At 41.2% G+C, this 25,573-nt stretch overlaps 1 protein-coding gene across 1 annotated transcript in view; it reads left to right on the plus strand.

Moving 5' to 3' along the window:
* phf11 (PHD finger protein 11) overlaps positions 1-25,573 on the plus strand; it is a 246,166-nt gene that overhangs the window by 51,226 nt on the left and 169,367 nt on the right. Inside the window, exons 12-15 of the mRNA XM_067993443.1 lie at positions 7,356-7,416; positions 7,528-7,653; positions 18,920-18,991; positions 23,850-23,955. Coding sequence (XP_067849544.1) covers positions 7,356-7,416; positions 7,528-7,653; positions 18,920-18,991; positions 23,850-23,955 — 365 coding nt within the window. The remainder of the gene's footprint in view (positions 1-7,355; positions 7,417-7,527; positions 7,654-18,919; positions 18,992-23,849; positions 23,956-25,573) is intronic.

Consider the following 25,573-nt stretch of genomic DNA (forward strand, 5'->3'; position numbering starts at 1 on the left):
CTAAAACTCTCACCCATGCCTTGGTTACCACCAGATTCCACTATTCCAATGCGCTCCTGGCCAGCCTCCCATCTTCCACTCTCCGTAAACTTCAGCTCATCCAAAACTCTGCTGCCTGGATCCCAACTCGCACCAAGTTACGTTCACCCATTGCCCCTTTGTTCGCTAACTGACATTGGATCCCGGTCCACCAATGCTTTAATTTTAAAATTCTCATCCTTGTGTTCAAATCCCTCTATGGCCTTGCCCCTCCCTATTTCTGTAACCTCCTCCAGCTCTATATCCCTCCATGAACTCTGCGTTCCTCCAACTCAGGCCTCTTGTGCATCCCTCACTTCCTTCGCCCCACCGTTGGCGGCGGTGTCTACAGCTGTCTAGGCCCTAAGCTCTGGAAGTCCCTCCCCAAACACCTTTGCCTGCCCACCTCTCTCTCCTTTTAAGACGCTGCTGAAAACCTACCTCTGACCAAGCGTTTGGCCACCTGTCCTAATATCTCTTTTGATTCGTTGTCAGTTTTTGACTGATTACGCTCCTGTGAAGCGCCTTGGGACTTTTTACTATGTTAAAGGCCGTACATAAATGCAAGTTATTGTTGGATGTTGCACCTTCTTGGGGAGATTCTTTTCTTTACTCCCGCCTCCTCCTATTCACCTTTAGTCGACCTGATACAGAATCCCTTTGCAACAAAACTCCCACTTTGCACCATCAAACTGGTGCTATTTCATACATAAGTAATCTCAGGTTCTCGGAAACCTCACACGGGAATTGATACAAACTCCTTGTCCTTTTCTGTCTGGAAGTCCCCCAGTAAATATCAATACTCCCTACAAATACATTCTTGGGGGCCAACTGTTCTAACTTCTGGGAAAGTGTATCTGTTACCCAAAGGAAAATGATACTTTTGTTACAGAAGACCTAGTTTGTTAGTGTGCAGTAACAGAAATAATGTGTTAGTAAGTCAACAAATAGTGATTTTAAAAACAAACTTAGAAACATAATGTCTGATAGGCTGAAACCTTGTGTCATGTACCCTCTGGTGAAACCACCACAGTCTGAGAAACCCAGTTTGAAAACCTGTAGTCTGAGTATCTGCTCTTCTGAGGGAAATGGAGAATCAAGTAATTGTAGCTTGGGTCTTTTTGAGGTGTTAGGTCTGTGGCTACTTGTGGTCGAGCTTGTCATATTAGTTATCACTTTACGAAACAATGGTGACACCACCCTCCCCCAACCCTGCAGTTCAGAAGATAGAAGTGTGTGTGCATATTCTGTCGTGCAGAATTTCTTTATATGTATTGCACTGCAGGTGCTTGGTTGGATGATATTATGCTGGGGACTTCTCTTGAATGGTCTGTTCAGAACTGACACTTGTCCTTCTGCCCAACATAAAGCGAAAAGTATGTAAAGTAAAGAGGAGGGGATAGATGCTTCTGCAGTGAGTTGTCCTGATCTGGAATGCACTGCCTGAAAGGGTGGTGGAAGCAGATTCAATAATAACTTTCAAAAGGGAATTGAATATATACTTGAAAAGGAAAAATTTGCAAGACTATGGGGAAAGAGCAGGGGAGTGTAACTAATTGGATAACTTTTTCAAAGTGGATAACTTTTTCAAAGAGCCAATGCAAGCACAATGGGCTGAATGGCCTCCTTCTGTGCTGCAAGATTCTATGATTCTACAGCAGAGGAGGGAGCAAGAAATTGAACAAGGTAGCAGATTTCTGAATATACTGTGTACTTTCCTTGGTGAAAACTTTCCAGATTTGTCTTTGTGAATATTTTGACCTTGGAGAAAAATATTGCTATATGTTAGTGTTAAGTAGAGCTACAATTTATCAAAACTATACATACAATGATGATGGCATCATTTCAATTAAACCTATTAGAAAATTTTTATCTGGCATAAATGGCCAAAACGGGTGATATTTTGAAAAATTCAGACAGGTATTCCAGATGGTAAAGAAAGAAGAGGAATCCCAAATAAATGCTCTGATTTATTTCATAAAGAACTGATGGTATGATCTCTTGTATAAATTGATGAGAATAAAAAGAAATACAAAATTGTTGAGCAAAGTACTTAATAGTCAGCAGATGTGTAATATTTGAGTGGACTGATTGGTTTGTTTATCACATACTTTCTACCATCTTATGGAACAATGTGGAAACTGAGATTGCATAAAAATGGGATTCATGATGGATAACTGTAGGACTTTGAGATGCAAAGCTCTGAAAGTCTTCAAATAGACACTGCGTTAAATCTCAAGAATGCTGTTGATCAAGTTCAACAAAGTGAAATAGTTAAACAACAGTCCATGCAGAGATATCCCAATGGAATCCATACATTCAAGTACAAAGGTGTTGTGTGCAACAACCTCCAAAAGTATAGCCAAGGGCTCAACAACGTGGCTCAGAAGCTTGTACGCAAGTGTGGTCAGTCATCTTTTTGTCCACGAGGTAAATGCCTGGCTCCATGTCATCAACTTTCAAAGTAGGGACTAATGTTGGCAAGCCGAGCTGTGTTTTGAGAGTGTGAAAACAAACCTGGGTTTTCCTGGTTGAAAAATCCTAGGGAAAGAAACAGTCCACGGACATTGAACTATCTGGTTTACAATCGAAGCTCAAGCAGACATTGCTGCGGTTCCTGACTTGGGTTGTACACCGGTAGAAAAATCCTCATAAACAACCAGATGGCATGTACAGATCTTTTCGTCATTACAACAGCAAATTTATTATTCAAGAGCTGAGAAAACCACTATCAGAACGACCAGCAACTGAGGCCATAGGCTTAATCCCCAAAATTGACACACTGGAATTACAAAAGCAATTGGGGGAATATAGGCGATGGAGGGCACTCTTAAGCTCAAGTCAGATGCTCATACCATTGTTCTTATAGGTCTTAACCCTATTCCATTACCTCTCATGCCTAAACTAAAGGATGAACTGGATTGTATAGATTAGATGGGAGAGGGTAGCGATTCACAAGAATTGTGATGGTGGCTAAACTCAGAATGGACAAGCACGCACTTGTGCTTGTCTCACTGGAGAAAAATAAAACCTCATGTTTCGTTTGCTTGTATATTTTTTAAAGTGTGATCATCCAGTGTCACAAAGTGGCTGATCTTGACTTTATTCGGGCTATGAGAATATAGGAAGCTGCTTTGCTCTGAGGGTAATTAAGAAGATAAGATAAAAGTTGTGAATTAATGCACTGCTTGAGAAACAATGGCTAAGTCCATCTGATATCAGCAATTACTGCTGGTTTCGGTGTGAAAAAGACACACCAATATTCTATAATAATGTTTGTATTATATTGCTTGTTAGTAATTTGATTGCAATGTTGCATCATTGTATTTTAAAATATTCATTTCTCCAAGGGTTTCAGACTATTGTATTTTAATCAGGCTCGTATAAAGTACATGATTTTTCTATAATGTGCTTTGTGATGAAAACTAGCAAAGCTCCAATGTTTGTTTATGGACGGTGGTGATATTTTTACAGGCAACTACACTGTGCAATTTCACCTATCCCTGAACATTTCCAAAGGCAAGTGTGAGAAGGTCTGAATGATATTCTGTGCACAAGCATGATCATCTGTTTTATGGCAACATTCCAGCTGAATGTGAGATACTTAGTAGACGTTCTGACAAAATCAGGATTCGTTTAAATAACAAATATGAATTCTCATCAGCCCAAGTCTGATTTACACAGTACATCATAAATCAAGAAGGTTTTGGGCCAAACCTGGAAAAGATACAGGCTATCAAAGCAATAGAACCCCTGTCAAGTGTCAGCGAATTGTGGTGTTTTGTAGAGATGACTAACCAACTCGGAAAATTTTCCCCATAATTACAGAGATTGATAAAAACAATGGGACTGTCTAAGTATGGACATGGAGCAAACTCGAGGGGGAATTTTAGGACATAACCTGAATACCTTGCTGGGTTCAGCACAATGTCACCTGCAGTTTGGCACCATTGTATTGGCAGCTTTGTCTCTATATGTAGTTCTTATGCAAAAGTTGATTGACCCTGGAGTCCAGATGTATGTACTTTATGTTCATTAACAAGGGTCTAAGAGGAATGAAGAAATAAAGAAAGAAACTCTGATGGAAATCAGGACATGAGCAATTTTCTGACTACCTTGTGGTGGAGCTTTCCAAAATAAAACTTATCACAGACTTTTGATGTCATTGTTTAATTCAAAGAATTTCGACCAAGAATCCAACAATTCAGATTGATGGAATATAAATATTCTACCTCGCCCATATTAGGCAAAATGATTATTGCAAATGTGTTTCCTCTAATCCAATTAAAGAAGAAACTTAAATGAAAATGTATTTCAGAAAATGACCAATGGATATGGTGTGATTGAGTTTGCCAGCTATAGAGCGAAGTCTTCAAGAATTAACTGACCACCTGTAGAAAGATGCAGTGTGCAAAATAACCACAGCTTAATATTGCAAAAGGATGGCCAGATGAGGAAATACTGGGAAATAGCAGGAGCATTGATTTTCTATCGAGGACTCCTTAATGGATAAAGAGCAATGACTCGGTGTTCCTTGAGATTTGAGATCTTTGATAAACTGCACAAAGATCATCACGAAAAGTTAGAAGAAAGCCAAATCTGAGTGCTTCCTGCTATTTCACCAAAACCATATAGAACCCATGATACCTCAGGGATGCCAAATCAACCATGGAAGCGTGTAGCAACAGATGCATTCAAACGGAGAGATTTTAATTACTTGTGCTACTTTTTGAGAGCGTGGAAGTGGCAAAGTTTTACATAAGACTACATCTGATGTGACTGAGGTCTATCTTTGCTCAACACTGCATTAATAAATAAGTCATATTGGATAAGGGACCTCAATTTTCATCAACCTGCGATGTCTAGTTTGCAAATGGCTGTGGATTTATTCACATTACAAGCAGTGCATGATGCCCATAAACTAGGGTGGTGACATGTGTGGTACAGATGGTGAAAAATATGTTGCACAAGGCAGGTAACACTCAGCTCATTCTTCTGGTATCCAGGGCTACATCTCTACAAATTAGTTACAGTCCTAATAGAGAAGAAATTGGGAACAGCATTGCCAGTCTACCTACACCGCACACCAATAAAATCCCAAGTAGGAAGATTTATAAAAGATGAAACACGAAGACCTGGAGAATTGAAATTGAACAAAAAGTTTTGTTATAAGACCAGATCCCATACACAATCTGGAAGCAATACAAGCACCGGGCAATAGCATCTGGACCAAAGGCAAGCAACTTGGATCCAATAGTTGCTAGAGCAAAGATGTCACGGTCCTAACTTGTCAATGGTAGAGATGGGACTCTTCATCAAAATGGCGAGCCTTATTGCTACTTTAAAACAAGGCCACACTTGAGACCGCCTTCGCCCATGATCGAACGGAAGAATTGGGCAGTCTGCAATAGCCTAAAGAAACATAGGCACCAGACCTGGTAACCGAGCAGAAACGGAATATTGTGCAATATCTGCATGACTTTCAGAACCAGCCCCTGGATTGCACATGTAGAGAAAGAGCTTCTTAAAAGACGCAACTGCTAATACATCTTTCCCCATGGTTTAACTGAAAATGCTCCATGAACACATAGAGGAGAATGGGGTATTAGCTGTCATTTTTAGGCTGCTGATATACAGCTTTTATGCAAAATGGTTTTGGGTGCACATTGACATGAAAGTGGCAACGTAACTTGGTTGTTGGATTCAAGTTCCGATGGCTAAGCATATTGGTGTGTGAAACTCCACCAATTTCAAAACTGTTGGAAACTGAACAGGCTACTATATAACTCTATCCGATGCATTTAAAAGTGCCCAAGTGGTCTTGACAACAATTTGAATATAGTATTTTTAGTGTTATGATAGATTGGATGCTTCATCCGATGCTAATTTTGGCCTCTTATGCATCCCCGACTTTCTTGGTCCCACCATTGGCGACTGTGCCTTCAGCTATCTAGGCCCTAAGCTCTGGAATTCCATCCCTAAACCTGTTCACCACTCTCTTCTCCTTTTAAGGCACTCCTTAAAACCTACCTCTTTGACCAAGGTTTTGGTCACCTATCCTAATGTCTCCATCTTTGGCTTGGTGTCAATTTTTTTGTCTGATTACACTCCTGTGAAGGGCCTTGAGACTTTTTACTATGTTAAAGGTGCTATATAAATGCACTGTGATGTTGCGATTATTTAAAATGAGTGGTCTGGGGATCGTAGCTCTGTGTGTGTCCAATCCCGCATGCCGTTTTGTGGCTGAACTCTTACAACCTGGGCCAGTGTGCAGCTAGCCACATAACTCTGGCCTGCTGGTTGTGCATCGCATTATACGGAGAGCAGTTTCAGATTACTTGCTGTGGTATAATTGTAGCTTATGAAAAGATCATTATCTCTCTGTGAGCTTGAGAGGTAAAAGTGTTTGGTGGGGACTGAGTGCTGAAAGTTTTTGAATTCTTACTCTGAGTGTGTTGCGGGGATTGTTCAGAATAAACCTGAACGGACACTGAATTGGCATGTAAATCTGGAGCTGTGAGTCTGATCTGACTTTGGAGCAAAGCAGAGCGAGACTCCTCGGGGGCGGGGGGGGGAGATTCCAAAAAACTTAGGTTTGACACTGCCTGGAGTATAAATCAGTGGAGTATTAAACCATGTTTAAAAAATGTTCAGGGGGTCTGCTAGCTTCCCTGGGTACTTTCTAATCCCACCCAGCCTCCATTTAAGTATTTATGGAGTGGGGATTCGCACCATTCCCTGCTTTCTTATTTGAAGTTTCTAACTGTTGGAAGAGAGTTCTGCCCACACTTGTATCCAGGCAGCGCACGGCTCTCTCCTGGACAAGACTGGTACAGTTGGACCCAGTCAATCTGAAAGGAATAGCCACTGATCTCAGACCCGTAGCTGCAGTAGGGTTGCATCATAATTAAAGAACAGGTGTCTGACTAAGTCTTTGTACAAGGTTAATCTTTTCCTGTCGCTGTGGGGAGAGGTTATGAAAAAGCTGTCAGAAGTGATTGGCATTTTTTGAGATTATTTACTTGCATTGTTTTTAATTTCCTGACTCTGAACTGTGTTGAGGGCATTTTATTTAGCTTATTAATTACCAATAATTGAACTACCTAGTTAAGGAGGATATTATTGTTTGGAATCAAGAAGTTAGAGAATAAAAATGACAGCAATAAAATAATTCCCTTTTCTAGTGCAATTATGACTTACAAGCAAAGGATAACTATGGCTGCAGTTCAGAATCTGCTCTCTGGATCACAATTGTTTTAATATTAAACTTTCATTTACCCTCTCATCTAGTTTTAATGTTAATTTAAGTTGCTTGCCTGTCCATTTTTAATTCCTAGTTGAAAGAAGATCCTGCCAAAGTAGCTGAGAGCAAGAAGAGCTCATCCTGTATGGACCTTGGTATTTACATACTCTCTTTATTCCTGATTTAAAAGAAAACTGAAGTTGTTTAATGTCTGAGTACATTGAAGCCCAATACTGATGATCTCTTCTTCCCCACCCCTTCCTCAGCAAAAGCAAAATCGTTTTGGACCAAAATGCAAACCACTGGCAGTGTGGAGCATGTCTTTGAGCAACTGGATGATGTGTTGAACTGCCTGAAACAGAAAATAGCTGATGGTTCAGCAAACGATCAAGGTAAGATATTTGTTAGTCCAGTGAGTTATTTTTCCCCCAAGTACGTTTTTCAAATTTTCAGTCCGTTTGCATTGCTATAAGCAGAGAGTTCTGTTAAGCTGCCATCGGTTTGTGAATAGAAACTTGCAACTTCAATATGGTAAAGCAAGAAAGACTTGCATTTATATAACGCCTTTCATGACCTCGGCCAGTGATGTACTTTTGAAGTTTAGTCACTGTTGTAATGTAGGAAACACAGTAGCCAATTTAAGCACAGCAAGATCCCACCAACAGCAATGTGATATTGACCAGATAATACGTTTTAGTGATATTGATTGAGGGATAAATATTGGCCAGAACACCAGGGGGAGCTCCCCTACTCTTCTTCAAAATAGTGCTATGGGATCTTTTATGCCCACACGAGAGGGCAGACAGGACCTTTGGTTTAACGTCTCATCCTAAAGGTGGCTCATCCAACAGTGCAGCGCTCCCTCAGTACTATACCGCAGTGTCAGCCTAGATATTGTGCTCAAGTCTCTGGAGTGGGACTTGAACCCACGACCACCTGACTCAGAGGCTAGAGTGCTACCACTGAGGCACGGCTGACACAATTAGGGAGTTTCATTTCTGGCAGCAGCTTAATGTGAAAACTGAACTTCAGTAGCAACAGCCAATTTGCACTACAGTGTCAGCAATGCATACTTTGATGCTTTAAAAAATTGAAAGGAAAGTGAAATTAGCAGTGTTCAATGTGATATTGTGCGTTGGCATGATGGCACTGTTGGAGCATCAACGTGGAAGTACTGTGGTGTGGAGGGATACAGGGTTGAGCATTCACTCTACTGAGCTTTTGATGTAAGCTATACTGTGTTGGGGGAGGCTGGGCATGTCCATGCAGGATGGAAGGGAAGCTCAGAATTGGTGCTTCTCATTGGCTTGCTATGGACAAAACTGTGGTCAGTTGAAAGTGGCATGATAGAGACTTGGAGGCAGCACCTAAAAAAAAGATTTCCATTCCTACGGGTGATTTATCTTTTATTTTTCTACTCAAGCTTACGTGCACATTTGACTGCTCAGGTATTCTCCCTAGTAGTAGGTTGTGGTTATACAAATGCTGCAGCTCTTCCATTTATCTTTTCAAACATATCCTAAAGCTCTTATTCAGATATTGGGCCGGATTTTGCTATTTATGTGCAAATCGGACAGCTACTTCCGGCGACCGCACATGCGCAGTTAAACGCAGAAATCCGGGAGTTGGTGTCCAAGATGCCCTGCTCCTCCAAAAGCTGCGCAAAAATGGCATCTTGTTGTCTGACTCCCCATTCAAATGTATTGAACGGCGTGAAGTTCCTGTACCTACCTCATAGATACGGACTAAACTCACCAAAAAAAGTTAGGGCTTGTCCATTCCAGGGTAAGTACCTTTTTAACAGCAGGTATGTTTTAATTACTGCCAAACAACCCCTCTGGCACTGAAATTAACTTTTACAAGTGTTGAGTCTCATTCCTTTGGATTTTAATTGTTGGAGATTTTTTTTTAAATTAAATAAATTTTTCTTTACTTTTTTCTTTCCGTCTCTTTCATTTCTCTCCCTCAATCCAATCTTTCTTTCCCTCACTTTATTTCGCTTTCTGTACCTGATTTAACAATGAATTCACTATTCTAACTTATACTTCCTGGTTCTGACTGCACTGCTTGTTAACGATTCTTCAGTCTGATTGGTTCAGGAGATACACAGCTGCTTGCCCTGTTCACACAGATGCCCTGTAGAGGGCGCTGCACTGTTTGTATGGTTGGCTGACAGCAACTTGTCGTGCAAAAGCCCATAGAAAGTCTATGGGCAAGTGCAAGTCGCCATTCGTTCACCACTCAGAGCAAAACCCGACCCAATGTCAACAACTAGAGAGTTGACCCAGCATAGTTGTTTGCATCAACAGCTGAAGTTGAAATTCTGTGCAGTCATACAAATTTTGTCGCCTTTTATTCTGTGGTTGTCCCTCGTGCCAGGGACGAGTGGGATTTTGCCTGAGGTTTCTTGGGTTCCCTGGGATGTCACTGGTAACTGATGAACTAGATGTGGTAACCACAGATCTCGTTTGTAGTGTTGGATGGTTATGGTTAGAATTGGTCAGTTGCTGCCACTACTGTGATTTTTAAGAACAACTTCACTTTCTGCTAAATTTATGTGTTTGTTTTTGAAGTGAGACACACTGGGTGGTGTGTCATTGAGGCCTGTGCAGTACATTGTTGAGTGGTAATTGATGTATGCTTTGGATTTGTCTCTTACGGTGTCTTTGTATTGCTGCTTCTACTCACCACAGGAACACCTTGCTTTTCAGCTCACCCTAGAATATTTGTTTCAGATGCCTATTCTTTTGACATCCAAGTGATGTAGCAAACATAATCTTAGAATAAGGGGCTGCTCTTTCAAAACTGAGATGAGGAGAAACTTCTTCACTCAGAGGGTGGTAGGTCTGTGGAATTTGCTGCCCCAGGAAGCTGTGGAAGCTACATCATTAGATAAATTTAAAACAGAAATAGACAGTTTCCTAGAAGTAAAGGGAATTAGGGGTTATGGGGAGCGGGCAGGAAATTGGACATGAAGCTGAGTTCGGATCGGTCAATGCCCTGTGGGTGGCGGAGAGGGCCCAGGGGCTATGTGGCCGGGTCCTGCTCCGACTTCTTGTGTTCTTTAGATTTGTGGTTGGGATCAGATCAGCCATGATCTTATTGAATGGCGGAGCAGGCTCGAGGGGCCGATTGGCCTACTCCTGCTCCAATTTCTTATGTTCTTATGTTCTTATGTTCAAACCTAATGAAGCTGTGCTTAGTTGAGCATTATTTTCATGCCCCAAAACATTGTCACCTGGTAGTTGAACTGCTGGCAGATCAATGCACAAGTTATACCATCATGCATGCACTTGCATTCTGTGAACCTGGCATGCAATAATGCAATGCTATGGATAATTATCTGCCAGCAATGCAGCAGTTTTTACAGTAATTCGTTTTTAGAATTATTAGCACGCAGTAAATAATTCAGTTTGACTAGGGTTACATCATAGATAACTCAAGAATATTATACATGCTGTTGTTTATTTTCATTGGCAGGTTCCTTTCTTAAAACTGAAATGAGAAAACTCAAATCATTGGTATAAGCGCCGTTTCCAGGCTGCTTCAAATTACATGGAAGAATATGGCGGGCCTGTTTGTCAGGATAGCACCTGTTAATAAATTATGTTATCTTTGCAATCAAGGTCTTAAATAAGAATGAATATTCTTGGCTTTTTACTATTCTTCATATGGTCGCTATCTGGCGATACTCGGCACAGATCAGTGAACGGCTTTATAGAATAATGGCCCACAGTTTACAATGTAAGATCGGAAGATACAAAACTGGATCAATTTTATTGTTTTTCATTCTCAGTTGTATGATTGTTTCACATTGTAAAACAGTGAACATTTTTAAGAGATCGTGAATATGCACTCGAGTGTTTAAGACATGCTCCATCTTGGAGATGCAACTGAATTTCACTTTCTCTGCATTACAGTGTTATAAGTTCCATCCTTAACATTACAGCATCTCTCATAACATGACTTGCTGTCCTCAGCTTTAAAAACAAATTACTGTCCTGTTGCAGGAGCTGGAGAATATGTATATCAGAGCAGATACTTGGATTTACTAGCAAGCAGGGATCTTATAAACCGTTTTAACAGAAGGCTGCAATGTTTTCTTTTCAAAATGCAGAAGGATTGTTTTTTGAGGAATGGAGGTGGTGCAGGGATGTCTGGGTACATCAGGTTTCACACACGTTCATCTAAATCATTAAGAATAAAAGATACTGGAAGTGTGCACACCCCACAGCAACATTAGCAAGGATTTGCAGGTTCCAGCTCACTAAGTACATCGTAAGTGCAGCTTAACAAGTAGCTCAGCAGCATGATTGCAGGATTGATACAGGCTGTTCAATTGTTTGCCCGTTATAACTCATTCAAAGTCCCATGAGCCCAAAAGAGTTGCAGCATGTAAATTACGTCATGGAAATGAAAATCAATCTACTATTTACCCACATTTAGTGCAGACAGCAGCCTTGTATGTAGCTTGTAAAATGTAATAACAGGAATCCAGTGAGATGTTTCCTTTTGTAACCCCTACCATTTCCTGTTCAACCACCTGCACTGACAGTTTATACCATATCTTGATCACCCTTCTGATAAAGAAAATTTGTCTATTTTGCTTATTTAGTTTTCTTTATCTCAAGTGTATACCTCTTGGCTCTGAAATTCTGTAAACTGAAGAAAGCCTTATGTTTACATCTCACACACCCCTCATATAATGGCAAAAACGCTTATCTAAAGTCTCACATTAGTTGATAACAGTAACAATTCATTCTCGAGAAGTAGGTGTCGTAGGCTAGGCTGGCATTTATTGTACATCCCTAGATGCCTTGAGATGGTGGTTTGATGTAACTCAGTGGTTTGCTAGGCTACTTCAGAGCGCAGTTAAGAGTCAGCCACATTGTTGAATTGTAGACGCATGTAGGGCAGATTGGGTAAGGACGGCAGGTTTCCTTTCCTAAAGGACATTAGTGAAGCATTTCAGAAACTGATCCTATTCTACAGGTACAATGTACTTGCTACCTGTGAGGATAAGGATAAAGACTGTCAGAAGGACAGTCAGAATGTTGACCATGGCCCCCTGGAGCAGGAGGCTGTCCAAAGAGGGGGGGAGGAGGAGAAGCGTGATGTGGTAGCTGTATGGGATTCAATAATTAGGGGGACAGATAGCATCCTTTTGTAAGCAGGATCAAGAGCCCCACATGGTATGTTACCTACCTGGTGCCAGGGTGAGGGACATCTCGAGCCGACTTGAAAAGATATTGGAGAGTGAGGGGGAGGGTCCATGTTGGGAGCAACAACGTAGAAAAGAGTAGACAAGAAGTCCTGTTCAGAGAGAGCTTGGAGCTAAATTTTTTTTAAAAAACAGGACCTCAAGGATTATAGTCTCTGGATTATTACCCGAGCCACATGCAAATTGGCGTAGGGATAAGCAGATTATGGAGGTGAACATGTGGCTGAAGGAGTGGTGTGGGAAAGAGGGGTTCCATTTCATGGGACACTGGCACCAGTATTGGGACAGGAAGGGACTGTACCATCGGGTCAGGCTCCACCTGAACCGGGCTGGGACCAAGGTCCTAGCGGAAAGGATAAATAGGGCGGTCACAAGGACTTTAAACTCGTAAATGGTGGGGGGGGGGCTCAGGTGGAAAAGGTAGTATAAATAATAATTCTAAAACAAACGAAAAGGAAGAGAGTAGAGTGACAGTCAGAAATTATGCTTTAGGCACGAGAGGTAAAGGGAAAACTAAAAGATGTAAAGTAATTAAATTAGAAGAGAGAAATAAGAAATGTGTGAGAAAAACATTAGAGCAAAAGGACAGGTTAGGGTGTGTGGCCCAAATAAGCGTTCTTTATAAGCGTTCTTTTACACAAACACGCGGAGTATAAGGGACAAATTGAACGAATTCCAGGTGCAAATTCAACTTGAATTGTATGGCATGGTAGCCATTACTGAGACATGGCTGTAAGACGGTCAGACTGGGAACTGAATATACCAGGTTATAAGGTCTATAGGAAGGATAGGGAAACTGGTAGAGGGGGAAGAGTAGCCTTAGTGATTAAGGATGAAATTACTTCAGTGATAAAAGAGGATATAATGAGAGGTGAGCAAGCAGTGGAGACTTTATGGGTAGAATTAAGAAATAGAAAAGGATTTAAGACTGTAGTGGGAGTTGTGTATAGGCCCCCTGGTAGCAGCTGTGAAGTGGCAGAATGTATAAAATTAGACAAGCATCTAGCAAAGGCAGAGTGGTTTTAATGGGGGATTTTAACTTTCATATTGACTGGGATAAGCAGACGAGCTCATGTCAGAAAGGTAGTGAATTTCTTGAGTTTGTTCAGGACAGCTTTCTGCAACAATATGTCCTAGAATCAACAAGGGGGCAGGCCATATTAGATTTAATAATGAATATTGAGCCAGATTTTGTTAACAGCCTAACGGTGCATGAACATTTATCTGATAGTGATCGTAATATGATCGAGTTCAACGTTATGGTTGAAAGGGAGAAACCCGTATCAGCTACTAAGATTCTAAATTTAGGTAAGGCTGACTTCAATGGGATGAGACAGAGATTGTCCACAGTAAACTGGGCAAATCTGTTAATGGGTAAAATGATAGAAGATCAGTGGGCGGTGTTCAAAAAAGAATTTAACGTGATACAGAACCAATTTATACCCCTAAGGAGCAAGAGCTCCACTTGCCAGAAAAAACAGCCACGGATAACAAGAGGTAAGGGAAAGCATAAAAAAATGCAAAATATAGCACAGATCCTGGCGACTAGGAGAGATACAAAGAACAACGAAGGGTGTCAAAACAGATAGTAAGAGCTACAAAAAGGGAGTATGAAAAGAAACTTGTAAGGGATATCAAAATCAACACACACAATTTTTACAATTATGTTAGGAAAAAGAGGGTGGTCAAGAGCAATGTTGGCCCTTTAAAAACTCATAATAGTGATATTGTAAATAAAAATAAGGAAATGGCGGACATGTTAAATAATTACTTTGCATCAGTATTTGCAGTAGAGGAAGAGGATAGCATGCCGGACACCCCAAGGAAACTAGTTTTGAATCAGGAACGAGGACTCACCATAATTAACGTAAGCAAATTAACAGTAATGAAGAAAATAATGGCACTAAAGAGTGACAGATCTCCAGGACCAGAAGGTTTCCATCCCAGGGTTTTAAAAGAAGTAGGTAAGAACATTACAGAAGCCCTAGCTATAATCTTCCAAAGTTCTCAATTCAGGAACCTTTCCTTTAGATTGGACAATTGCACCTGTCACTCCATTATTTAAGAAAGGTGAGAGGGAAACCAGGGAATTATAGACCATTAGCCTAACATCGGGAAATCACTAAAGTCTATAATTAAGGATAGAGTGATTAAACATCTTGAAAATTTTCAGCTGATCAGACAGAGCCAGCATGGATTTGTAAAGGGTAGGTCATGACTGACGAACCTGATTGAATTTTTTGAAGAGGTGACTAAAGTAGTGGACAGAGGATGTTGTTTATATGGGCTTCCAGAAGGCAGTCAATAAAGTCCCTCATAAGAGATTGTCAGCTAAAGTTGAAGCTCATGGAATTGAGGACAAGTTATTGACCTGGTTAGGAAATTGTCTGAGTGGCAGGAGACAGAGAGTAGGGATAATGGGCAGGTACTCAAATTGGCAGGATGTGACTAGTGGTGTCCCACAGGGATCTGTGTTGGGGCCTCGACTATTCACTGTTTTAACAACGATTTAGATGATGGGATAGAGAGCCACATATCCAAGTTTGCCAATGACGTAAAGATAGGCAGCATTGTAAGCAGTGTAGATGGAAGCATAAAATTAGAGCGATATTAATAGATTAAGTGAATGGGCAAAACTGTAGCAAATGGATTTCAGTGTAGGCAAGTGTGAGGTCATCCACTTTGGATCTAAAAAGGGTAGACCAGAATACTTTCTAAATGGTGAAAAGCTCAAAACAGTGGAGGTCGAAAGAGACTTAAGGGTCCATGTACATAGATCATTAAAATGACATGGACAGGTACAGAAAATAATCAAAAAGACTAATGGAATGCTGGCCTTTATATCTTGAGGACCAGAATACAAGGGGGAGAAGTTATGCTATAGTTACACAAAGCCCTGGGTAGACCACACCTGGAATATTGTGTTCAGTTCTGGGCACCGCACTTTAGGAAGGATATATTGGCCTTGGAGGGAGTGCAGCGTAGATTTACTAGAATGATACCTAGGCTCCAAGGGTTAAATTACAAGGAGAGATTACACAAACTAGGGTTGTATTCCCTGGAATTTAGATTAAGGAGTGATTTGTTTGAAGTTTTCAAGATATTAAGGGGAACCGATAGGGTAGATAGAGAGAAACTATTTCTGCTGTTTGGGGAATCTAGGACTAGGGCACATAGCCTAAAAATGAGAGCCAGGACTTATAGGAATGAAGTTAGGAAACACTTCTACAAGCAAAGGATGATAGAAGTTTGGAACTCTGTTCCGCAAACGGAATTTGATGCTAGCTCAATTGTTAATTTTAAATCTGAGAGTGATAGATTTTTGTTAACCAAAGGAATTAAGGGATATGGGGCTACGGCTGGTATATGTAGTTAGGTCACAGATCAGTCATGATCTCATTGAATGGCGGAACTCGTTATCTGGATTATTAATCCAGGCCTCTGAATTACTAGTGCAGTACTATAACCATTACACCACCATACCTTTTTTTTTTATAACTCAAAAGTCTTAACTTAGTTTTGTAGCCTTCCACTGATCCTTCTCTCAAAAGATCCCTTATGAAGTAGTGGGATCAACACTAGGCACATACTCCAGATGTGGTCTTGCTGAGGTTACATACGTTTAAGTTGCATCCTTTATTTGCAATCTTTACCACCTAGGATACCTCCAGTATGTTCTCATCGAGTACATAAACGTTTTATTTTGCCAAATGTCATCACCTTCCATTAATCTGCATCTGCCACATTTCTGCCCAAAAAGCTGACGTCTCCACATCTTTTTGAATCCGTGCAAACTGGTTCTCATCATTTTCCTCTGTTCCATATTGGTGTGATCTGCAGATGAGCTGCAATTCCCCTGTCCATGTCAATAATATGTATTTTATTAACAAAAAAATTCCTTCAGCTTAGTTTCTTTCCTAAATCCATGCTGACTCTTCTACTTATCCAAATGTTTACCTACTAGATATTTCAAAGACTTCCCCTCCAATAAATGTTGAGCTTACTAGTCCATGGTTTCCAAGTATATCTTTTGACCCTTATTTAAATAATATTTTTAAATCTGTCCTAACTTTAAAAAACTTGCCTAAATGTCAGTTAAAGCTTTACTAATTTCAGTCTCCATTTTTTTTTTAAGAATTGTAGGTGCAGTTACCTGAGCCAGGTACTTTGCTTATTTTAATGGTGTCTAATAACCATTTTAATGACTTCTGTTACTTGTATATCGTTTGACCTCTTCTGTTCCCAGAAATCTGACTTCAGACAATTTCCCTCTTCTTCCTGAATAAACATGGATATGAAGTAACTAATTAATAACTTCATTTCTTTGTTCCCAAATAATTTTTAAATGGACTAATCTTTTCTTTTATCCTTTGTTTACTATATATTGGACGGCAGTCTTACATTACATGATTCTCTGAACCTCTTTGCTTTTTTTCAACTCAAGCAATGTGCATTTAAAGAACAAAAAGCAAGGTAATAAGGTTAAAGCTATTGAGGGGCAAGTTTGTTAAATTTAGAACAGATTTCTGAGGATCGGAAAATGGACAGCATAATTGAATTATTTTAAAAAAGGGTCAAAAGACATGCTTGGAAATCATGGACTATAAACTAGTAAGGGAATTAGTATGTTAGCCTTTGTTGCAAGGGAGTTGGAATATAAGAGTAAGGAGGTCTTGTTGGTGAGACCACACCTGGAGTACTGTGTACAGTTTTAGTCTCCTTACCTAAGGAAGGATATACTTTCCTTAGATGGGGTGCAACGAAGGTTCACTAGATTGATTCCTGGGATGAGAGGGTTGTTGTATGAGGAAAGATTGAGTAAAATGGGCTCATATTCTCTGGAGTTTAGAAGAATGAGAGGTGATCTCATTGAAATGTGTAAAATTCTTCGAGGGCTTGACAGGGTAGATGCTGAGAGGCTGTTTCTCCTGGCTGGAGAGTCTAGAATTAGGGATCATAGTCTCAGGATAAGGGGTCGGCCATTTAAGACCGAGATGAGGAAAAATTTCTTCATGCAGCAGGTGGTGAATCTTTGGACTTCTCTACACCAGAGGGCTGTGGATGCTCAGTCGTTGAGTATATTGACGACTGAGATCGATGGATGTTTGGACACTAAGAGAATCAAGGGATATGGGGACTGGGCAGGAAAGTGGAGTTGAGCTCGAAGTTCAGCCATAATCTGACTGAATGGCGGAGCAGGCTTGAGGGGCCGTATGGCCTACTCCTGCTCCTATTTCTTATGTTCTTATGTAGAGCATACAGCATAGATTCACCAAGATGATATCAGTGATGAAAAGCTGTAGTTATGAGGACTGACTTGAGATACTGGGACTATTTCCACTGGAGTAGAGAAGATTAAGAGGAGATTTACAGAGGTTTTTAAAATTATGAAGTGACGTAATAGGGCGAAAAGTGAGAGGCTAATTGCACTGGTTGGGGAGTCGGTGATGAGAGGTTAGGAGAAATTTCTTTATGGAAGAACTTTTAGAGTATGTAATGGTTTGCCACGGGGAGTAGTTGAGGCAGAGATCATTTGTGTCTTTTAAGGGCAAAATAGATAAATGGTTGAAGCAGAGGAAGATACAGGGCTATGGTGAGAGAACAGTGCACTGGGGTTAGCTGTGGATTGCTCCAAAAAACAGCTGGTACAAACACAATGGACCAAATCACCTTTATTTGTGCTGTAAATGTCTATGGTTTGGTGCAATCACAAATGTCATGTAAGTACTGTATGGCAAGCCCCACTCCTCTCTCTTCAGTGCTGAGCCCTATTACCCCACTTTGTTTTAAGTATTTGCCTTTGCATTTATTTCCTGTATTTCAGTCTGAACAACTAATTGTTCCAGTTTAACAGTATCTAGCTAGATAAACATAATTTCAGTTTATTCGGAAATCCTGAATTGTGCTGCTGTTGCAAGTGTGAAACCCTTTGTTTTTAGTAGAACTCTAATCTTCAGGAAGTATAAAAGTTAGCAAGATTGTATCATTTCCTGATAGCTGTTCAGCTATTCATGGCTCAGTCCCTGCAGGTCTCCCAACTGAAAGTGTGCCTTAATCCAGCACTGGGATTTTGAGGGGAAAATTTGATTTGAAAAATGTTGCATCGATTGTTTCAAGACCTTTTTCATACAAATTCTGTAATGGAGCAAATTAAAATGGACATTCAGAGTTCAATTGTATTTCAGATTTGTCATTCCTGCTCTTGTGAAACTTCATTATAATTTCTTAAATAGCCTTAAAAATAAGTTTGCCCTCCCTCTTTGACACAAGGACTTTGGTTTCTTTATGGGTCCTTCACCTGAGGCAGGTTCACTTAAATAATTGTTACACATAGGAGGTTGATGTATGAATATCTATTGTTCAGCGAATGTATTGAAGAGATGCTTCTGCTTATCTATCTTCACAATGTTGTTTAAAAACATTTTTTCTTCTTGCAGAATATTTGAAGGCTCTGATTTTGCTCAATGAAGCAGGAATCCAGGACTCCTCTCTTTCATTTGATACACCAGGTAGAGACCAAATACTAAAGTCCCCTATTCTCTTATAATTCATTGGAGTTATATTGAAGGCAGCAGTAAAGTCCCAGTATCATCATGTGGCGAGAGCAGGGGACACTGTGATTATCATAGCACCTCATTTTAGATTTGCAGCATTTTGTAGTTTTTCTCTCTATGCTAATTAACTTTATGGGGAAATTTACATCCTAAATATCTCTTGTATACGTGCGAGTCAAAGAAAGAAGTAATGACTTGCATTTATATAGTGCCTTTCAAGACCTCAGGACGTCCCAAGGCGCTTTACAGGCAATTAAGTACTTTTTGAAGAGTAGTCACTGTCGTAATGTAAGAAACTCTCTCGATTCAGGAACTGTCCCCTTGGATTGGAAAATTGCCAATGTCACTCCACTATTTAAGAAGGGTAAGAGAGATAAACTAGGAATTCATAGGCCTATTAGTCTAACATCTGTTGTGGGGAAGTTACCAGAATCTATTATTAGGGATGATGTGGAGATGCTGGTGATGGACTGGGGTTGACAAATGTAAGGAATCTTACAACACCAGGTTATAGTCCAACTGTTTTATTTGAAAATCACAAGCTTTCGGAGGCTTTCTCCTTCGTCAGGTGAAGTGTGGGATTCCATGGAAGGTTACCGCATTTATAGTCAGAGAACAATACCTGGTGATTACAGATAATCTTTCCAACTGCCCGTTGTCAAGGCAATCAAAGTGTTCAGACAGAGTGATGTTACCTACAGGACCACCGAATACACAAACGGCCAGAACACAAAACAGAGAGAGAGAGGGAGAGAAACATCCAAAAGGAAGAGAAAGACAGAGAATGGCCCGTTGTGTTAAAAACAGATAACTTTTATTCGCTGGTGGGGTTACGTGTAGCGTGACATGAACCCAAGATCCCGGTTGAGGCCGTCCTCATGGGTGCGGAACTTGGCTATCAATTTCTGTTCAACGATTTTGCGTTGTCGTGTGTCTCGAAGGCCGCTTTGGAGAACGCTTACCCGAAGATCGATGGCTGAATGTCCTTGACTGCTGAAGTGTTCCCCGACTGGGAGGGAACCCTCCTGTCTGGCGATTGTTGCGCGGTGTCCGTTCATCCGTTGTCGCAGTGTCTGCATGGTCTCGCCAATGTACCATGCTCCGGGGCATCCTTTCCTGCAACGTATGAGGTAGACAACGTTGGCCGAGTCACAGGAGTATGAACCATGTACCTGGTGGGTGGTGTCCTCTCGTGTGATGGTGGTGTCTGTGTCGATGATCTGGCATGTCTTGCAGAGGTTGCCGTGGCAGGGTTGTGTGGTGTCGTAGTTCCCCGTCTCGGCACTCTACACCAGTATCCCCCACGATGACGGCATCGCTGCAACAGCCTCAGTACTCAACACCAACAACAGTCAATCTCCAGACGCCATCCTACAACTCATCCGCTTCATCCTGGATCACAATGTCTTCACCTTCGACAACCATTCTTTACCCAAACACACGGAACAGCCATGGGGACCAAATTCGCACCCCAATATGCCAACATTTTCATGCACAAGTTCGAGCAGGACTTCTTCACTGCACAGGACCTCCAACTAACGCTATACACCAGATACATTGACGACATTTTCTTCCTATGGACCCATGGCAAAGAATCACTGAAGAGACTACACGATAACATCAACAAGTTCCATCCCACCATCAAGCTCACCATGGACGACTCCTCAGAATCGGTTTCTTTCTTGGACACACGAATCTCCATCAAAGACGGGCACCTCAGCACCTCACTCTACCACAAGCCCACGGACAACCTCACGATGCTCCACTTTTCCAGCTCCCACCCTAACCATGTCAAAGAGGCCATCCCCTATGGACAGGCCCTGCGAATACACAGGATCTGCTCAGACGAGGAGGAACGCAATGGACACCTACAGACGCTGAAAGACGCCTTCGTAAGAACGGGATATGACGCTCGACTCGTCGATCGACAGTTCCGACGGGCCACAGCGAAAAATCGCATAGACCTCCTCAGAAGACTAACACGGGACGCAACCAACAGAGTACCCTTCGTCATCCAGTACTTCCCCGGAGCGGAGAAACTACGCCATGTTCTCCGCAGCCTTCAACGTGTCATCGATGACGACGAACACCTCGCTAAGGCCATCCCCATACCTCCACTACTCGCCTTCAAACAGCCACCCAACCTCAAACAGACCATCGTTCGCAGCAAATTACCCAGCTTTCAGGAGAACAGCGTCCACGACACCACACAACCCTGCCACGGCAACCTCTGCAAGACATGCCAGATCATCGACATAGACACCGCTATCACACGAGAGGACACCACCCACCAGGTGCATGGTTCATACTCCTGTGACTCGGCCAACGTTGTCTACCTCATACGTTGCAGGAAAGGATGCCCCGGAGCATGGTACATTGGCGAGACCATGCAGACACTGCGACAACGGATGAACGGACACCGCGCAACAATCGCCAGACAGGAGGGTTCCCTCCCAGTCGGGGAACACTTCAGCAGTCAAGGACATTCAGCCATCGATCTTCGGGTAAGCGTTCTCCAAGGCGGCCTTCGAGACACACGACAACGCAAAATCGTCGAACAGAAATTGATAGCCAAGTTCCGCACCCATGAGGACGGCCTCAACCGGGATCTTGGGTTCATGTCACGCTACACGTAACCCCACCAGCGAAAAAAAGTTATCTGTTTTTAACACAACGGGTCATTCTCTGTCTTTCTCTTCCTTTCGGATGTTTCTCTCCCTCTCTTTCTCTGTTTTGTGTTCTGGCCGTTTGTGTATTCGGTGGTCCTGTAGGTAACATCACTCTGTCTGAACATTTTGATTGCCTTGACAATGGGCAGTTGGAAAGATTATCTGTAATCACCAGGTATTGTTCTCTGACTATAAATGCGGTAACCTTCCATGGAATCCCACACTCGCTCACCTGACGAAGGAGAAAGCCTCAAAGCTTGTGATTTTCAAATAAAACAGTTGGACTATAACCTGGTGTTATTATTAGGGACAGAGTGACTAAGCACTTGGACAAACACAAACTGATCAGAGAGAGCCAGCATGGAATTGTAACAGGTAAGTCATGTCTAACAAACAAATTGAATTTTTTGAGGAGGTAACTAATGTGGTAAGTATGGGAGAATCTACGGATGTTATTTATATGGACTTCAAGAAGGCATTCGACAAGGTTCCATATAAGTGACTGTTAACAAAAATGAGAGAACATGGAATTGGAGGCAACCTAATGACATGGCTAGGGAATTGGTTAGGAAACAGAGAGTAGGGATAATGGATATGTACTCCAATTGGCGGGATGTGACTAGTAGTGTTCCTCAGGGATCTGTACTCGGGTCTCAACTTTTCACTATATTTATAAATGACTTTGATGAAGGAATAGAGAGCTGTATATCCAAGTTTGCCAACTACACCAAGTTAGGAGGAACAGTAAATAGTGTAGATGGGAGCAGAAAGTTGCAAAGGGACATTGATAGATTAAGTGAGTGGGCAAAACTGTGGCAAATGAAGTTCAATGTGGGAAAGTGTGAGGTCATCCACTTTGGACCTAAGAAAGATAGATCAGAGTATTTTCTAAATGGTAAGAAGCTAGGAACTGTGGAGGAGCAGAGAGATTTAGAGGTCCAGGTACAGAAATCCCTAAAAGCTAATGGACAGGCACAAAAAATAATGTAAAAGGCCAATGGAATGTTGGCCTTTATCTCAAGGGGGCTGGAATACAAAGGGGTGGAAATTATGTTCCTGATATATAATACACTGGTTAGACCCATTTCGAGTATTGTGTTCAGTTCTGGGCACCTCACCTCAGGAAGGATATATTGGTCTTGGAGAGGGTCCAGCGCAGATTCACCAGAATGATACCGGGTCTAAAAGGTTTAAATTATGAGGTCAGGATGCATGGACTAGGCTTGTATTCCATTGAATATACAAGATTAAGGGGTGATGTAATTGAGGTGTTTAAGATGACTAAAGGATTTGATAGAGAGAAACTATTTCCTCTGGAGGGGGAGTCCAGAACAAGGGGCCATAATGTTAAAATTTGAAATAGGCCATTCAGGGATGATGTCAGGAAGCACTTCTTCACACAAAGAAATGTGTGGAAATCTGGAATTCTCTTCCCCCAAAATGCTATTGAGGCTAGGTCAATTGAAAATTTCAAAACTGAGATTGATAGATTTTTGTTGGACAAGGGTATAAAGGTTACAGAACCAAGGCGGGTAGATGGAATTGAGATACAGATCAGCCATGATCTAATTGAATGACGGAACAAGCTCGAGGGGCTGAATTGCCTACTCCTGTTCCTGTGTTTTTTCCTATAAAACATGGCAGCCAATTTGCGCACATCAAGGTTCCACAAACAGCATTGAAATAAATGACCAGATAATAGTCTTTTTAGTGATATTGGTTGAGGGAGAACTCCCCTGCTCTTCTTCAAATAGTGTGTGAGATCTTTTACATCCACCTGAGAGAGCAGAGGGCGTCCTCTTTTTAACATCTCAACCGAAAGACAGTGGAGCACTCCCTCAATACTGTATGGAGTGTCAGCCTAGATTATGTGCTCAAGTCTCTGGAGTGGGACTTGAACCCATAACCTTCTTACTCAGAAAGTGATACCTCTACATGTGTGTGCATGCATATACACACACACAAATATGATACAACGAATGTAAAACCTCAAAGTTAGCCTAATCAAAAATGCCCTTTTTACCTTTACAGTAAGTCTCTTGGCTGTGAGATCTAAAAGATGTTTCACATATTCCTTTTAACTGTACACAGATCTTAAGATTTTTGGCTCAGTATCCCCAATTATTATGCCTTTATATACATAGAAATTAAAGAGCGATTTCAGCATGACAGTGAAGAGAAGATTTCAGAGAAGGTCACGATTTCTGAAGAAATGGAAGCACAATCAGTATCAAATAGTTGCCTATTTGTGTAAGTATGCAGTATTTATTTCAAAAGTCAGGACTTCCTTTTTTTGAGTTATTACTTTGTGACTGATGCTCTCTTTGGTTCAGATTTATTTGTGTGATACATACTGTTGTTTGAAATTAGGCCAATAGTTGAAAAACTTGTCGTTCCCCCCCCCCCCCTCCCCTCCGCACCCCTTCCTTCTGTTATCCTGGTTTTATCTTGATTCTTGGATTTGTTGTTTCTTTTCCAGAGTTCAAAGGATGAATTGACTTGAAGTCTTAACACCAATGTTCCTAAATTGTACATCCTATTTTTAGGGATCTTGATTTTTGTTTATTTGTTACATTTTAACTTCCTTGGATTTTTTTCCCTCCATTTTTTGTAAATGACCCAGCAGCTGCTCCCAATGAGTTGAATAATGTGGAGTTTCCTAACGAGACGCTCAATTATACCATGCAATGCACAAATCATTATTCTGCTAAAATGAAGTTCTGTTTCAGCTAGCTTGTCCCTTTAAGACCACACAGTTTTAATTGTTCTAACTAGGCACATACTGAAGTCAGTCTCAGGTTAGTCACGAGATGATGAGGGAACTTTGCAGATTGGCAGTTGCTTGTAAAGTCCTGATGGCAGGTCAGAATAAAATGTCTGACTTTTTTCCCTCTTTATTAATATACGTTTGACGCTGTGATGTGTGATGTCTGAGTGTGATGGATGCACACCAGTCGTGTTAAAAACTGGAAGGGAAAAATTGATCACTGTATTTCCTGAGTGAAAATCAGGTGGGAGAATTTATTCTTACCAAAAATAAAAAATAAATCTCAGCAAAAACTGTTCCATGCTTATTACTCTAGTTTTTTTACTTATATGGCATATTTAGAAAAAAAAATTCTAATTGAATTTTAGTTTGAAGATAATTACATCTATGCCACTGTAGGAAAGAGACTAGAGTAGAGATGACCATTTGAATTATTATCAAACTCGACTGTCCTAATACAGCAGAGAGGGGGGTGCGACTGAGGAGAGTGAGGAAGGACTGCAGACAAACTGAATGAGGAATGTACTGGCCATTTCTCAGACACACAATAGAGAGATGTGATAATTATATTTTTGTTCATTTATGTAATGTGCCTTTTGATGTACTAGAGGGGAGACTGGAGAATATACCACAGGCCACACAAGGCGTATCTTCTTGTCCAGCTGAAAGATGTGCAGTGCCCAATCTATCAAGATTTGGCAGGGAAGGAGGGAATTTCAGGAAACTGCGCAAGTTGACAGTTCTGTTTTTGCCTCAAAGCCAGTAAAAATCAATTGGGATTCAACAGCCAGGAGATTTATCAGTGAAAAACCTTGTTTTTAACTCTGGTATCAAGTAACCATGATCCATTTCAGCATCAGTGTTCACTTTGTTCTGGACCACCCCAATGCTTTGAACATAGAATAATGTGTGGTAATAAAAGTGTAGTATAGAATTATGTAGTGTGAAACAGCAGTTTTATGGTGAATGAACACGGAGGATTGAGAAAAAAATACACAGCTAGAGGGAAAGGCAGTTGGAAACGAACTGGGGCTGAGGGGTGAGCAAGAAAGAGAGATGTAAGCTGGTAGAGGAAGGGGCTCTTTTGAAAGATGCTAGCAG

Source organism: Heptranchias perlo, chromosome 11 (assembly GCF_035084215.1).
Source record: "Heptranchias perlo isolate sHepPer1 chromosome 11, sHepPer1.hap1, whole genome shotgun sequence".
In the NCBI taxonomy this organism is placed as follows: domain Eukaryota; kingdom Metazoa; phylum Chordata; class Chondrichthyes; order Hexanchiformes; family Hexanchidae; genus Heptranchias; species Heptranchias perlo.